At 37.7% G+C, this 13,166-nt stretch overlaps 2 protein-coding genes across 2 annotated transcripts; one reads left to right on the forward strand and one right to left on the reverse strand.

Annotated features, from left to right (window-relative positions):
* Positions 1-1,502: 1,502 nt before the first annotated feature.
* Positions 1,503-6,529, reverse strand: mrps31 (mitochondrial ribosomal protein S31). The gene is made up of 8 exons (XM_044042729.1): positions 6,508-6,529; positions 5,236-5,403; positions 3,752-4,246; positions 3,480-3,632; positions 3,245-3,376; positions 3,080-3,153; positions 2,129-2,269; positions 1,503-2,034 (listed from the first exon to the last, which is right to left on the reverse strand). The coding sequence occupies exons 2-8, from the start codon at positions 5,328-5,330 to the stop codon at positions 1,799-1,801; spliced, it is 1,326 nt and encodes a 441-aa protein (XP_043898664.1). The 5' UTR covers positions 5,331-5,403; positions 6,508-6,529; the 3' UTR covers positions 1,503-1,798.
* Positions 6,530-6,594: 65 nt separating this feature from the next.
* LOC122779983 (transcription initiation factor TFIID subunit 6-like) lies at positions 6,595-13,033 on the forward strand. The gene is made up of 15 exons (XM_044042728.1): positions 6,595-6,794; positions 7,981-8,138; positions 8,260-8,346; positions 8,471-8,624; positions 8,714-8,770; positions 8,858-8,977; positions 9,092-9,213; positions 9,389-9,466; positions 9,547-9,648; positions 9,747-9,929; positions 10,586-10,660; positions 10,757-10,882; positions 10,988-11,161; positions 11,603-11,794; positions 12,426-13,033. Exons 2-15 carry the CDS (start codon positions 7,983-7,985, stop codon positions 12,747-12,749), a joined length of 1,950 nt encoding a protein of 649 aa, XP_043898663.1. The 5' UTR covers positions 6,595-6,794; positions 7,981-7,982; the 3' UTR covers positions 12,750-13,033.
* The last annotated feature ends 133 nt before the right edge of the window (positions 13,034-13,166 follow it).

A 13,166-nucleotide genomic window follows, 5' to 3' on the forward strand; every position in this document is an offset into this window, starting at 1 on the left:
CCCTAGTGGAAAAATAAATCACATTTTAAGATGTTGTTACGTCGTCTTAAAGTCTGAAAAAAATTGACTGTGGACATAATTTTGATAATGAATTGATTTGTGATTAAGTCAGATTATTGCATGGTAACTATTTTCTGTTTTTTTTTTTTTATGTATTCTTACAATTTTCAATTGATTTTATAAGATCATTTTCTTCCATATCCGTTGCAGTCTTTGTCAGTATGGTAGCCTTTAAGCCTGATTTACACCAGTGGTTATTAATTTAGTGATGGTGTGTCTTTTTTTGGTCTTATGATCTTATTCAGTCATAGCAATCACTCAATTACTAAGCATTTAGGATTTAAATGCACCATAAATAACCTTCAGTAGCTGCAGACAACTGGACTTGCTTGAATTAGACATTGTTTTACATTAAATTTTCAGTAAAGTCTCTGTTCTTTACTAACATTGACATATGAACATATAAATAAGAATATACAGTATATGAAAACATACTTTGTTTTTATTATACATACTGTATATTTAAGTGTTTAAAATACTTTAATCAGACATATAAACACGTGTTACTCATCGCATTAATTCAAGCTCATTCAAATAGATACTTCATTAATGTAATACCAACACCTGTGTTCACCTATCTGATTTCAAGATGGCTGCTGATGAGACCTGTACAACTAAACCTTTACTGACCCTGACACATCACTAACCTGACACTAGTGCCACCTAGTGGTCATTTTTTCATGAAGGACAGCTGAGGACAGCATCTTTCTACACAAACACTTTTTTTTTTTTTGTTACTACATTCTGAATAACACACACACTCATACAAGTGAGGAAGTGTAGCCAACATCTTATCATGCCAACACCGACTGTGTTTAAGGAAAAGTGAACAAAATGTGGAAATGGGGCACTTTAAAAAAAAGACAAGCTCTCCATTTCCACACTTTCTAAGACAATGGATTAGCAGGGGTGTTTTTAGACTAGAAGAGTCTATGTGGTATATTGTTAACATGTTTTTAACTCTTAAAAAACACTTCCCTTACAAAGGTTATAAGGTTCGAGGTGTGATTATGCTGTTACTGTAACCCTGATTTGGCGTCCTTGATGCTGCATATATAAGTTGCACTTTTTTCCCCTGGGACTTCCAGGAAAAACACCATTAATCATGATCACGGCTGTTTGTATGACCTATGACACTAACATAATACAAAAATATTTTGATCCAACGTCAGTCTGTTGTTTTTGTTTGTAACTGAGTCTGCAAAAAAACTAAATATGCATGTTTATCACTAAAACTACTACAGTGACAAAACTGCTGACTACCTTTTTGATAAATGTGGTACACCACATGCTGAGAAAGTCTCATTATGAAACTGTATCACCAGTATAGTGACACATTCCAGCCAGGTAAACTCCCTGCATTAGCACTAGACTACAGAAAATACACTGTGAACAAATAATGGGCGTTTTGAAGGCCACTCAAATAAGCAAGGAGTCACAACTGTTCATAGCTGCTTTGTATTTCTCCCATAATTTATGTAAGCACTTGTATCAGAAACATTTGACTCTCTGCATAATTTCTCTCCATCATAAGACAAGACAGCGCTGAAGTGTTTCAACAGGTCAATGTTCTAGCTAACATTTTAGAAACAGTAGATACTATAAAATGTCCAAGTTCAGTCTAACACAGTTCCCCCATCTTCATGTTGATTTCTACTAGAATTTGTTAAAACTGTATGAGAAAAGAAAATCACATCTCTTGCATCTATGTTGGAAATTTTGGTTAATCGTTTAGAGTTTAGTTGAGGAAAACATCAGCTTCCTTTAGGACGTCCTCTTTTTGGTGGAAGTAGTCTCTGAACCAGGAAATATGTTCCTTCTTCTGTTGGACAGTAAGGTAAGGGTTTTTGGACAGACCGGCTACCACAAGTTCCATGAAGTGAAGCACTGGTCCCTGACGAGGGAAGCCCTCCTTCAGATGTTCGTCTAAGAAGATGTGCTCATGAAAATGGACACTGGCTTCCTCCTCCAGTCCTGACATGAGAACAAGAGGACACTGTCAGTGTGAGCCAAATATTATTTTTTCCATCTCTACATACTAAACACAAGTGCAGCATTCTTTACTCACCAGCTTCATTGTTGATTGGATACTGCCACATTTTGCCCTCTTTGGTCCACTGGATCATTTCCTCAAGCCCGTTGCGGGGGGTTTGGTTGACTGACATTGATAACTGGTTTGCAAAGTCCATGTCCCATAGAGTCGGACGAGCTGAAAACAAGATACAAACATTATTGGCTAATTAAGTTAAAACTGAAGGAATTTGTAAACATGACTGACTGAAATGATCCATTTCACAGTTTCTGTTGGTTTAGTTTTCACACACCTTTTAACTGCCCAAAGATTCCAAAGAAGATGTTTAAATTATCCAAGTGATTTTAAAATCTCTTGTGATGAGTATATTCAACACATATATACTGAAGCCATTTTCCAAAATACTGTCAACAACTGTTTCATCAGTCGGCAAAAAAGGGGCCCTTATAAGCTAAGCTAATAAACATGGTGGTAGGTTCAAGATCGGGCTGCAATGATTATTTGACAATCAATTATTAAATGAATTGCCAACTATTTTGTTAATCGATAAATCGGCTTGAAGTTGTCAGATTTTTCAGCTTCTCAAATGTGAATATTTTCTGCTTTCTTTGTTCCATATGACAAATAAATCACTAAAACTGAATCTTTTTGGTTTGTGGACAAAAAAAGACATTTGAGAAAATTACAATTTCCAGGTTTGGTAAACACCGACTAACATTTTTCAAGATTTTCTGACATTTTATGGACAAATGAAGATTAATTGATTATAAAACTAATCATTAGTTGCAGCCCGAGCCCACAAAACCAAAACACATCAAGAATGTTCATCCACTGACAAACTGCTCCATATTCACTGAATATGAGAAAGCCTGAATCAATTCAGAGCTAAAAACAAACGTTACAATGAAACAACAAGCTAGCAAAATAACTACATAACGAACCCACTGTGAGGAAACATTTAATATAAATGAATAAATCTATAATTACCAACTGCAGAATCAACTCCATCATCATCCGTGACTGGAGAGAAGATATTAAGTCTTTTCCCTTTGAACAAGTTCCTTAAAAAAGAGTAATAAATATATTAAATATTAAATACATAGTCGATGTGAAAAACTGCCCATGTAATAAAGTGATGTAGATATTTATTACCTTCTAGAAGCAACCTCTGTCTCAGCTCTGTCCTTGTATCCTCTCCCGTCTTCATCAAATTGGATCTGATTGGCCGGCTGAGTGTTCTGGCGCTTGGTGTTCTTTCCTACTTTCATGTCGGCGATAATTACTCTAAAAAATACATTGTTGATCAATTAGGATTTCGAGTTTACCAGGAGATATCAAAATCTTAATTCTCTAAACAGTTTTTTACAGTGGTTGTCAGGACACATACCCAAGGCTGTTTATGTCCCCTTTCTTCTGCGCCTCAGTAATTGCCTCATGCTGCCTCAGCTGCTTCAGCAGCTCAGACTCGGCCTGAGTGCTGTTCAGCAGAGTGGCCGCAGCAGCAGACGCAGCTGAAACCAGTTCAGGATCCAGGGAAGCGCTGAAAAACACAGTGTGGAGAGGATGGAGTTAGTGGATGAAGAAAGACTCGCACTTCTGACACCAAAACAATTACATGAATATCATTTAACAAGCACAATCTACAAGTGTTCCCCTTACCTCTGTGACGAAACGTTCTGCTCTGCAGCCTTCTGAAACATACTGGTGGCACTCTCCATATCAGCTGGCTTGGATTTGGTCGTCGACTCAAAAATTTGCTGTGCTTGCAAAGTTTTGAGCTTCCTCTTGTTGGTAACTTCTACCTTCATGGCACCAAGAAGGTCAAGGAGACTCTCCTTCCCACTTTTTGGTGCATCTGTTTTTTCTTTTAGTGGCTTTGCCATATTCTGTTCAGGTTCAACGTCTGTCTGATGCAGTGTGGTACTTCCATCCTCTGTCTTTAACTCCACTGGGTCCTGCTTTTGTTCAGCCACTGTGAAAACTACTCCTTCATCTACAACCTTCTGCGCTGCCAAATCAGGACTTTCTGTCAGTTCAGACTTTACGTCTGCATTTGTTTTCTCACCGAGACCAGAGGGAACAACATCGTCTTTCTTTTCACACAGCTGGACTGAACTTGTGCTGAGCAATTTGCCGACACCTCCATTTGCAAACCTATAATAAGAGTAAAGAACATTTAATAAACATAGAGGTTTGAATCACAGAGGATGAGTCAACTGTGAATATTATTATTTATATATTTAGCATAGGAAAATAAAAAGTGGGCAAGACTTTGTCATAAAATGCAACATCAACAGAAAACATACATATTGTACAGTGTGTGCATTTGATTGGCATTGTCCTCTTTTAATGTTAACATCCCATATTGGTTCACAGCTATGTCTGGAGCTTACTCATCCACAGCAAAGACAACAGCAACACACATGAACTTGTTGTAAATTTCATAAAAATGGTCTAAATGGTGAGGCCACACAGTTGGTGACTCAGGTTCAAGAGCCCGTTGACACGTTTCTCTGGGTTCTCTGGTTTCCTCCCACAGTCCAAAGACATGCAGATTTTAGGATTGGGCAAATTAGACCCTCTAGATTGATCGTAGGTAGCTGAGATTGGCACCAGTGGCCCTCATGTGGAGGATAAAGCATTAAAAGATGAGTGAGTGTGAGGGTCCATGTGGCACCAAGAGCACAATGTACAGCCCAAAGAACTGCCGATCCTTGCAGAGTTTCAAATTTTCTGACCATTCTCAATAAACCAAGTCAAACTCAGTCAGGGTAAAGTTATTGTCTTATCCATATTAATGGAAACTGCAAACACTGTGAACACTATAAGACAATACAGAGATGTCAGTGTATGAAAATCATTTATTGCCAAGTTTGACTCTCCAAAATTATCAATAATAAGTAACGTAATTTCATTGTGACAAGTCTAAATTGTAGTTGTACAGACATACCTAATAAAGTGGCGCCTGTGAGTGAACGTTGTCTTTTGTTTTACATAACACAATTAAAAAAAATAATCCACAGTTGATTGTTATTATTTTTGTAAATAAATGGTTACTGTTTATCTGTATTATAAAGTACGAGTGATATATATTAAGGTCACTGGTCACGGTTTACGTCTTGACACATGTAGTCTGTACTCACCTGAAAACTGCAGCTTTGTCACATTTAACTGACTCATAAAGAATGACTGAAGGACTTCGTGCTGTGTGAACAATCCGAAATAAAGATCTGTACATGTTTGCTTCTGGAAATGAAATGTCCTTCCACGCTCCTGACGCTAGTTCCCGTTGCTGCAGTGTAAAGTCGCCCCTGTAAACACGAGTGTTACAACATTAGTTCCGTGGTCTTTTGCTAACTGTGGCAATCATTCTGTGACACTGATTATTCTATCATCTAAAACAAATGTGATGCGTTACATTAAAAATAATCTTTCATTATTCGAACTTCTCATTTACAACACTATAAGGCATTTGAGCATTTTCGGGTTAACAAAAATTATAAACAACTCTGCAGCAAACTATGTTAAAAAGTCTTCACTTGGGAAATACTTATAATACAATGACATTTGCAATGGGGCGTTTCGTCCTCAAGTGTAGGTACAAAATATGTACAAAACCTAGAAAATATAAGTAAAAAAAACGGGAAAGGACAACAAAAAGACTTAAGGTAATCTCTTGGCGCATTTTGAGTTAATTTTAGGCACTTTATACAGAGTTGAATGTCATAAATAAGGGTGGGTTCTTTATATATTGTGCCTTGTGGATGAAAGATTTTGGCTATAATAAGCAAAACATTAATCATTAGGTCCAATTTCATGTTCTCTGTCATTACACCCAAAGTAATAGCATTGTCATATATAGTTGTAGCAACCATGTATTTTATATTTAACTATTCCATACAGTGTTTCCAGAAAAATACCTTGATTTACATCAAAGCCAAATTTTAAAATTAGCTGGAAGGGTATATATTACTCATTATTTTGAAGTGGATTTCTTTTGTTTTGGGTGGAACTGGTTATTTATGGGATGTGGTAGTTCAAATGGTTCATAATGTTATTCCTATAAGATTGAGTAGGGTATAAATCATTTGTTAGAGTGGAAATGAATTCCATTTATAGAAAGTGTGGGTAGATGAGGTGGGGATTGAGAGTAGATGTTTTTTATTTTTTGGCAACATAAGGAATGTGTTTGGTATGGCACCAGTAACAGATTCAAATTCTTTGAGGTCACACTCAAAAGCAGACAAAATACATCCCCCCTTTGTATCTAATAAGTCAATTACACTACACATATTCTTATCCATCCACGTCCTATGAAATATAGATTTTCTTTTGTTAAGTAAATATTTGATTTCCATAGCTTTGCGTTTAGCGTGAAGTTATGATTGTAAAATAATTCCCAGAAAAATCGAAACCTGTTGTACTCGAAGATGGTTCCTCGAGCGACGGAGAGAACTGAATTGTCATCTCGCGATATTTCAACCGGAACGCGATTCAAAATGGCGAAGCAATACAAGCGGTTCTTTCACGTACGGTCCCAGCTGCTGTGCATGAATTAGTTACTTACATCGCCCAAGAAATGGATATACGTAGAGAACCATCAGCCGTACGAAATAATTATTTTTGCAAATCTTATCACTGAGTGTTTTTATTCGTGTAAGTTCCCGCTTGAACTCAAAAAGGAGAGGACAACTTCGCACAGGTAAAAATGTCAACGGCAGCTAAGTCACTAGCATGCTAGCTAACACACTGCAAGTGCATATCATTCTAAGTTAATATTGAAGAGTTTTGCGGGTGTCGTTAGGTTTGAAATCTACTTTTAAAATACTTTCTGCAACGAACTTGGTGCGTTTTAATGCTTAATGCCTTTAATGTTGACTCTGTGTCTTCAGTTCTGTCAGAACGGTTAACCCGCTTACTGTTCAACTTGTTTGTTTACACACACGAAGTGTGCAGAGAAATCCTTACTTCTCTCAAATGTTCACGTTTTACAACACTGAATATGTCTATAATTAGTGTAGCATAAATTGATTCATTCATTCGATGTGCAGATGTTAAACTTTAAAGCAAGCTCCTAAGTGTTTTCACTGATACATTTATAGATACATTCACAGCCTCCACCCATTGCTAAAATAATCGTGTTAAGCTTTCACATTGCCACATTGGGAATTATTATTATGATTGTTGAATTGAACGATTGTGGACGAGAGTGCATAGATATTATTGATTTAAATGGAGTAATAATATAATAATTATAGCTGCCTTTTAACTGTCTTTCCCTGGCGTGTTTTTACCGCTGCATGAAGATGATTATTGTTGGGTTGTTGTTGTTTTTTTTTTTACTTCTCTCAGTTATGCCCATTCATGCATGAATTAGTTTTCATATCAAATGCTTGCTCTAGATACATGTTTTTATGTGTCATATTGTTGAATACTTAAAGGTTTTAGCTACATTCATGAGTCATGCTCTGTCTCGTATGATAAAGCATGGAACAATATAATAATGATCGATAATATTACATTTTACTTTCAGTTAAAATATATCTATAAAAGTAGAATTTAAAAATAGAAGGTGAACCACCAAATTGCTATGGTTGATTATATATTTAATAGTTGTCTTTTTTGTCTCTGGAAGGTTTCCTTGTAAAGGTGTGACAACAAAGAGCAACACATCATTTGCAGCTCTACACATAAAGATATTAGGTCTATCAAAATATGTCAATTTGGTGAGATTGCAACTTTGTTTGGATTCATTGAATTTAACACCATTTACAGTAACGGTTCAAATTTAGTTTAACTTAAAATGTTTCCTAAAAAAACTAGGGCTGCAGTGCAAGAATTCAGCAAGAGAAGTGATATTCACAGACCTGTGTGGACTTTTATTTTAGCCATGGCAGAGGAGCGGCGGCAGAAGCAATGTTCGGTCGTCCTGCCCACAGAGTCCATGAAGGCCATGGCAGAGTCTGTTGGAGTGGGTCAGTTGCAGGAGGAGAGCTGTGTAGCATTGAGTGAAGAGGTCAGCTACAGAATAAAAGAAATTGCACAGGTAAATCATACATTATTCTAGGCAAACATTTTGTTAATTGCTCTATACATTGCTTAGTAACCTCATTACTGAATGTTTCATTGGATCTTGAATTGTTGTGGTCTTCTCATCTTTTTCATAGGATGCTCTCAAATTTATGCATCATGGGAAGAGACGTAAACTAACCACCAGTGACATAGATAATGCTCTCAAGCTAAAAAATGTTGAGGTAAGAGGGTTTGTGTCATGAACTTGCTTTTAACCCCTTATTTATTTAATGACATTTGAAAGGAAGTATTTTGCTCTGGTATCTTTCTAATTCCCGCACTTGAACTAATTTCCTGTTATTACAGCCACTGTTTGGGTTCCAGTCACAAGAGTTTATTCCTTTTCGCTTTGCAAGCGGGGGTGGAAGAGAGCTTCACTTTTATGAGGAAAGGGAAGTCGACCTTAGTGACATTATAAACACACCACTTCCCAGAGTTCCACTAGATGTGTCTCTAAAAGGTATTCAGATATGTTGTTATTTGCTAAGATAATATAATGTCTCCATTGGACTGCATGCTTACACGTCACACTTGTCTGTTAATCCATAGCCCACTGGTTAAGCATTGAGGGGGTGGAGCCTTCTATTCCAGAAAATCCACCACCAGGTAAGCCCCGCATACATTTTCTGAAAAAAACCCAACAAAATATTTATGGGACAATCTTAGCATTAAGTTTAATTTTCCACCTTTCAGCAACAAAAGAGCAGCAAAAGGTTGAATCTACAGAGCCTCTTAAAGTTGTCAAACCTGGCCAAGAGGAGGAAGCTACAATTCAGGGCAAGAGTCAGGGGGCGACAGCCGCAGATGGCAAAGGTTGGTAATGTGTCTCATTTTAAAATTCTTTTTTTGTTTTCTTCTCATGTTCCTGCTTTGCTTCCACCTTCCTTACTAATGCTTTACACAATGTGTTTCTCCTTTGTGTTTCAGGAAAGGAGAAGGGTCTAATAAGGTTGAAGCCACGCAGCACTCATGAACTGTCTGTGGAACAGCAGCTTTACTACAAGGAGATCACAGAAGCATGTGTCGGCTCATGTGAAGCTAAGAGAGCTGTGAGTTCAGTCTGTCTATCTTTATGTGTTTTATTTTATTCATGTTTTGTGTCTCTTGATTAGATAGTTAACTAGTGCTGACTCTTCACAGTTTAAGGGAACATTTTCTATGTAAAAACAAATATGTCAAACATTTTTTTTATTATTGATGCATTTTCTCTCTTGTTTCACTCAGGAAGCTCTGCAGAGTATTGCGACAGATCCTGGACTGTATCAGATGCTTCCAAGATTCAGCACATTTATTTCTGAAGGGGTGAGGATCTGAGTTGTAATGCTTTTAAACACCCACATAAAATATCTGGTCCATGTACTGACTCTGTGTTCTACCTGAAGGTTCGTGTGAATGTGGTACAGAACAACTTGGCACTGCTGATTTATCTAATGAGGATGGTCAAAGCTCTAATGGACAATCCCACCCTTTATTTGGAGAAATATGTGAGTGAAGAAAATAAACACAATGTTTTGTTGTGTCTGAAGGGTGTAATCTCAAGTACCTTTATTTTCTTATGTTTTTTTTTCTTGTGTATTTGTAGCTGCATGAGCTTATCCCAGCTGTGGTGACATGCATTGTGAGTAAGCAGCTCTGTTTGCGACCGGATGTTGACAACCACTGGGCTTTACGAGACTTCGCTGCTCGTCTCATGGCCCAAAGTTGTAAAACATTCAGTACTACGACCAACAACATCCAGTCCCGTATTACCAAGACTTTGACTAAGGTGGGTATTTGAGTTGTGTCCGTAGTTATTTGGAATGTGGATGATGTGATATTGAGCTTTTTAAAACTTTCCTGGTCCCAAAGATGCTTTAATATAACTAGTAAAATGGCACCGGTTATCAAAACATTGTCAAAGGTGGCACTGCACACATTTGTACTCTCAGTAAGTCACCTGCCAAGTTTGAAGCATGTAAAGCGACCAATTTGACAGATACCGCTTTTGTATTTTGTATCCAAAGAAAATTGACACTGCACACACTTGTGTGTTCTTTTAACAAAGAACATTCAAACGTATAATTTTACTACCATGGTTGCCACGGTAGACTGCATACAGATCAAAGGAAGGTAAGGACGGCATCTGTCTCCCATGTGAGACAGGGTGGAAGTGGCTAATATAGCCATGTACTGTATCTGCCACATTTCTTCCGACATGTCTTGCTTTTCTCGTCCTAACACTGGCACGGTAAACACACTTGGCACGTAACATACTAAGGATAGTAAGTCACGTGCCAAGTATGAAGCCCGTCACATGAACTGTTACAGTTATTTCATTAACAGACAGACCGACATTTCTTAAATTGAATAGGAAGATACTCTACTCTATATACTATTTTGAAAATACCTCACATACTTAAGCAGACTGACCTGTTTCCTCAGAGTTGGTTGGATGAGAAAACCCAGTGGACGACACGTTATGGCTGCATCGCGGGACTTGCAGAACTGGGACCTGATGTGAGTGTGATTCCCTCGCTCCCCCTCCAGGCTTTGATCCTTTTAATTTCTTTTATATGTGAGCAATAACGCCCTGTTTTTTTCCCCTCCATATAGGTGATTAAGACTTTGATCCTTCCTCGGCTTACTATAGAGGGTGCTCGCATTAAAGCGGTGATGGACGGACCGGTCGTCTCCAACATTGATAAGATCGGAGCCGATCATGTTCAAAGCCTCTTACTGGTAATAAATGAAGCTCTATAATTATGATGCAGTTTAAACTTTCACATTTCACAAAACAACTTACCTTTTATATCATGAATACAAAATATTTTTTTCTTTTCAAAGAAACACTGTGCAAGTGTCATTGCCAAGATTCGACCCCAGCCTGACAATGTGGAGCAGTATCGGACGGACTACGGTTACCTTGGACCTATGCTTTGTTCCCATGTAATGAAAGCAAGGACCCAAGCAGCACTGCAAGCCCAACAAGTCAACAGAACCACATTAACAATCACTCAGGTACATTTACTACAGGATCAGAGAAAAACATTAAATGATTAAAGTGAATAATTAAATTACTGAATAATTAAAGTCATGTGAAAAGAATGAGAACACATTAGTTTGGCTGAAAGAGGAAAAGTAAAACAGCTTGCAGCTTTATATTACCCTTACATGTAAAGGTGCAGTGTGTAAAATTTGTGACATGTAAACTATGGTGGCCTTCGCATACCAAGAAGGATGTTGTTCTTCATTTTCGGAAGTAAACTGTTGCTTCAAAATTGCTTCAAATGATGCAGACGGGACCTTTAAATCATAAATATGGAATTTAAGCTTTTGAAAAAACATTGTGTATTTTTTACACATCACACTTAAAAGTAAACATGAAGCCATTCATGTGACATTCAAAGTTAAACTGGCAGGTTCAATAATTGATACATGATACGTGTTTTTCCCTTGCAGCCTCGTCCCACTCTCTCCGTCTCACAAAGTGGGCTCAGTGGGTCGTCGGGGCCTCGCACTCCCAGCATCATTAAGGTTCCAAGCTCCCTCACTCTGATGTCCCCTCGACCAGGGACCCCATCACAACCATCTCCTCCGGCAACCAAGTACATCGTCATGGCAACCAGTGCAGGAGCCGCCTCAACTCAACAGGTGCTCGTTTTACTTAAATTGAAATGTTGCTCCATGTATGTGTTTCTCCTATCATCCAGCCTTGGGATCCACATTTTCCTAAATCATTATTCATGACTCAAGTTTTATAAATCAGTATTTTCTATGTAATCTGCTTCATATTCAGTTTTATCTAAGGCATATGTGAAATTTCACCTAAACCGTCGAGTCGAGACGATTCATCGATTATTTATCGTTTACTTATTAATCGTGAATTGTGAGTTAATCGGTTGGAAGCTTTTTTCGCAAAAAGATTTGTGATTTTTCCGCTTCTTAAATGTGAATGTATTTTTAATGTCTTTGCTCCATATAACAAAGAAAATTATTAAAAGTGAATAATTTTGGTTTGAGGGCAAAACAAGACATTTGAGAACATCATTATTTCCCGGTATGACAAACACTGATCAACATTTTGTTTTACATTTTTCTGATATTTTATGGACCAAATGATTACTCAATTAATCGTGAAAATAATCGACAGATTCATCAATGATGAAAATAATCATTAGCTGCAACTCTATTATCAACATTATTGTCCATTCATATATCTCACTTGTTGCTGCAACCTACATTTGAGTGTGGATTTACATCTCTGTCTGTGTCATCCCTCCAGGTGATCACCCTCAGCTCTTCCCAGTCGGCATCATCAGTAACTAGCACGGTTCCCAGCGCCTCTTCCAACTTACAGCCTTTGGTAAAACTGGAGTCTGGCAGTGGCCCTGGACTAACCCTAACCCAGTCTGGCAGTGGCCCTGGACTGACCGCGTCACGACCTCTGCAGAAATACATAGTAGTATCACTGCCCTCATCTGCCTCATCCTCTTTGGAGCCTAAGAGCTCCGTGCTCCCAACCTCAATTTCCTCCACCCAGCTCGATACAGGTATGAAGATGGAACGGTCCGAGTCTCCTGGAGCAAGCACACAGTCGCCACACTGAGACTGGTGTATGTAGTGGAGATTTTTTTTATCATGTTGGTGCAGCTGAACATTCAATGATCATTGTTTGGGCTGAACTTTTTAAAGGGTTAAACTCTGGAGTGGTATGACGCAAGAGTTTCTGAACTTTTGACTGATGAAGAACAAATGTGACCAGATTTTTGTAAATATGTTCGTGCCCAATGAGAACTGAAGTCTGTCTGTGAGATCTGTAATGTTTCAGCTTATATTCTAATTGATTTCATGTTCTTTTTTTACTCTAAAATAAATCAGATTTTGTATTAATCCCTTTATCTGATGGATTTTTTTAAGCTTCCTATCATAATTTTTAATAAATAATTTTCAAAGTATAGAATATAACTTTTGTACTTTTTAATAACATTTAAATGCAGCTGTTATTGTTTGTGTTTTCTAAACA

Source organism: Solea senegalensis, linkage group LG13 (assembly GCF_019176455.1).
Source record: "Solea senegalensis isolate Sse05_10M linkage group LG13, IFAPA_SoseM_1, whole genome shotgun sequence".
In the NCBI taxonomy this organism is placed as follows: domain Eukaryota; kingdom Metazoa; phylum Chordata; class Actinopteri; order Pleuronectiformes; family Soleidae; genus Solea; species Solea senegalensis.

What these genes read in the sequence shown, in the direction of transcription:
- LOC122779983 (XM_044042728.1), top strand. Translation starts at nt 7,983, where the DNA reads ATGGCAGAGGAGCGGCGGCAGAAGCAATGTTCGGTCGTCCTGCCCACA. An exon ending in ACTAGATGTGTCTCTAAAAG is followed by an intron (nt 8,625 to 8,713) that starts GTATTCAGATAT and finishes GTTAATCCATAG; the next exon opens with CCCACTGGTTAAGCATTGAG. An exon ending in TTACCAAGACTTTGACTAAG is followed by an intron (nt 9,930 to 10,585) that starts GTGGGTATTTGA and finishes CTGTTTCCTCAG; the next exon opens with AGTTGGTTGGATGAGAAAAC.
- mrps31 (XM_044042729.1), bottom strand. Translation starts at nt 5,330, where the DNA reads ATGTACAGATCTTTATTTCGGATTGTTCACACAGCACGAAGTCCTTCA. An exon ending in GACAAAGCTGCAGTTTTCAG is followed by an intron (nt 4,247 to 5,235) that starts GTGAGTACAGAC and finishes CTCTTATTATAG; the next exon opens with GTTTGCAAATGGAGGTGTCG. An exon ending in GGGGACATAAACAGCCTTGG is followed by an intron (nt 3,377 to 3,479) that starts GTATGTGTCCTG and finishes TGTATTTTTTAG; the next exon opens with AGTAATTATCGCCGACATGA.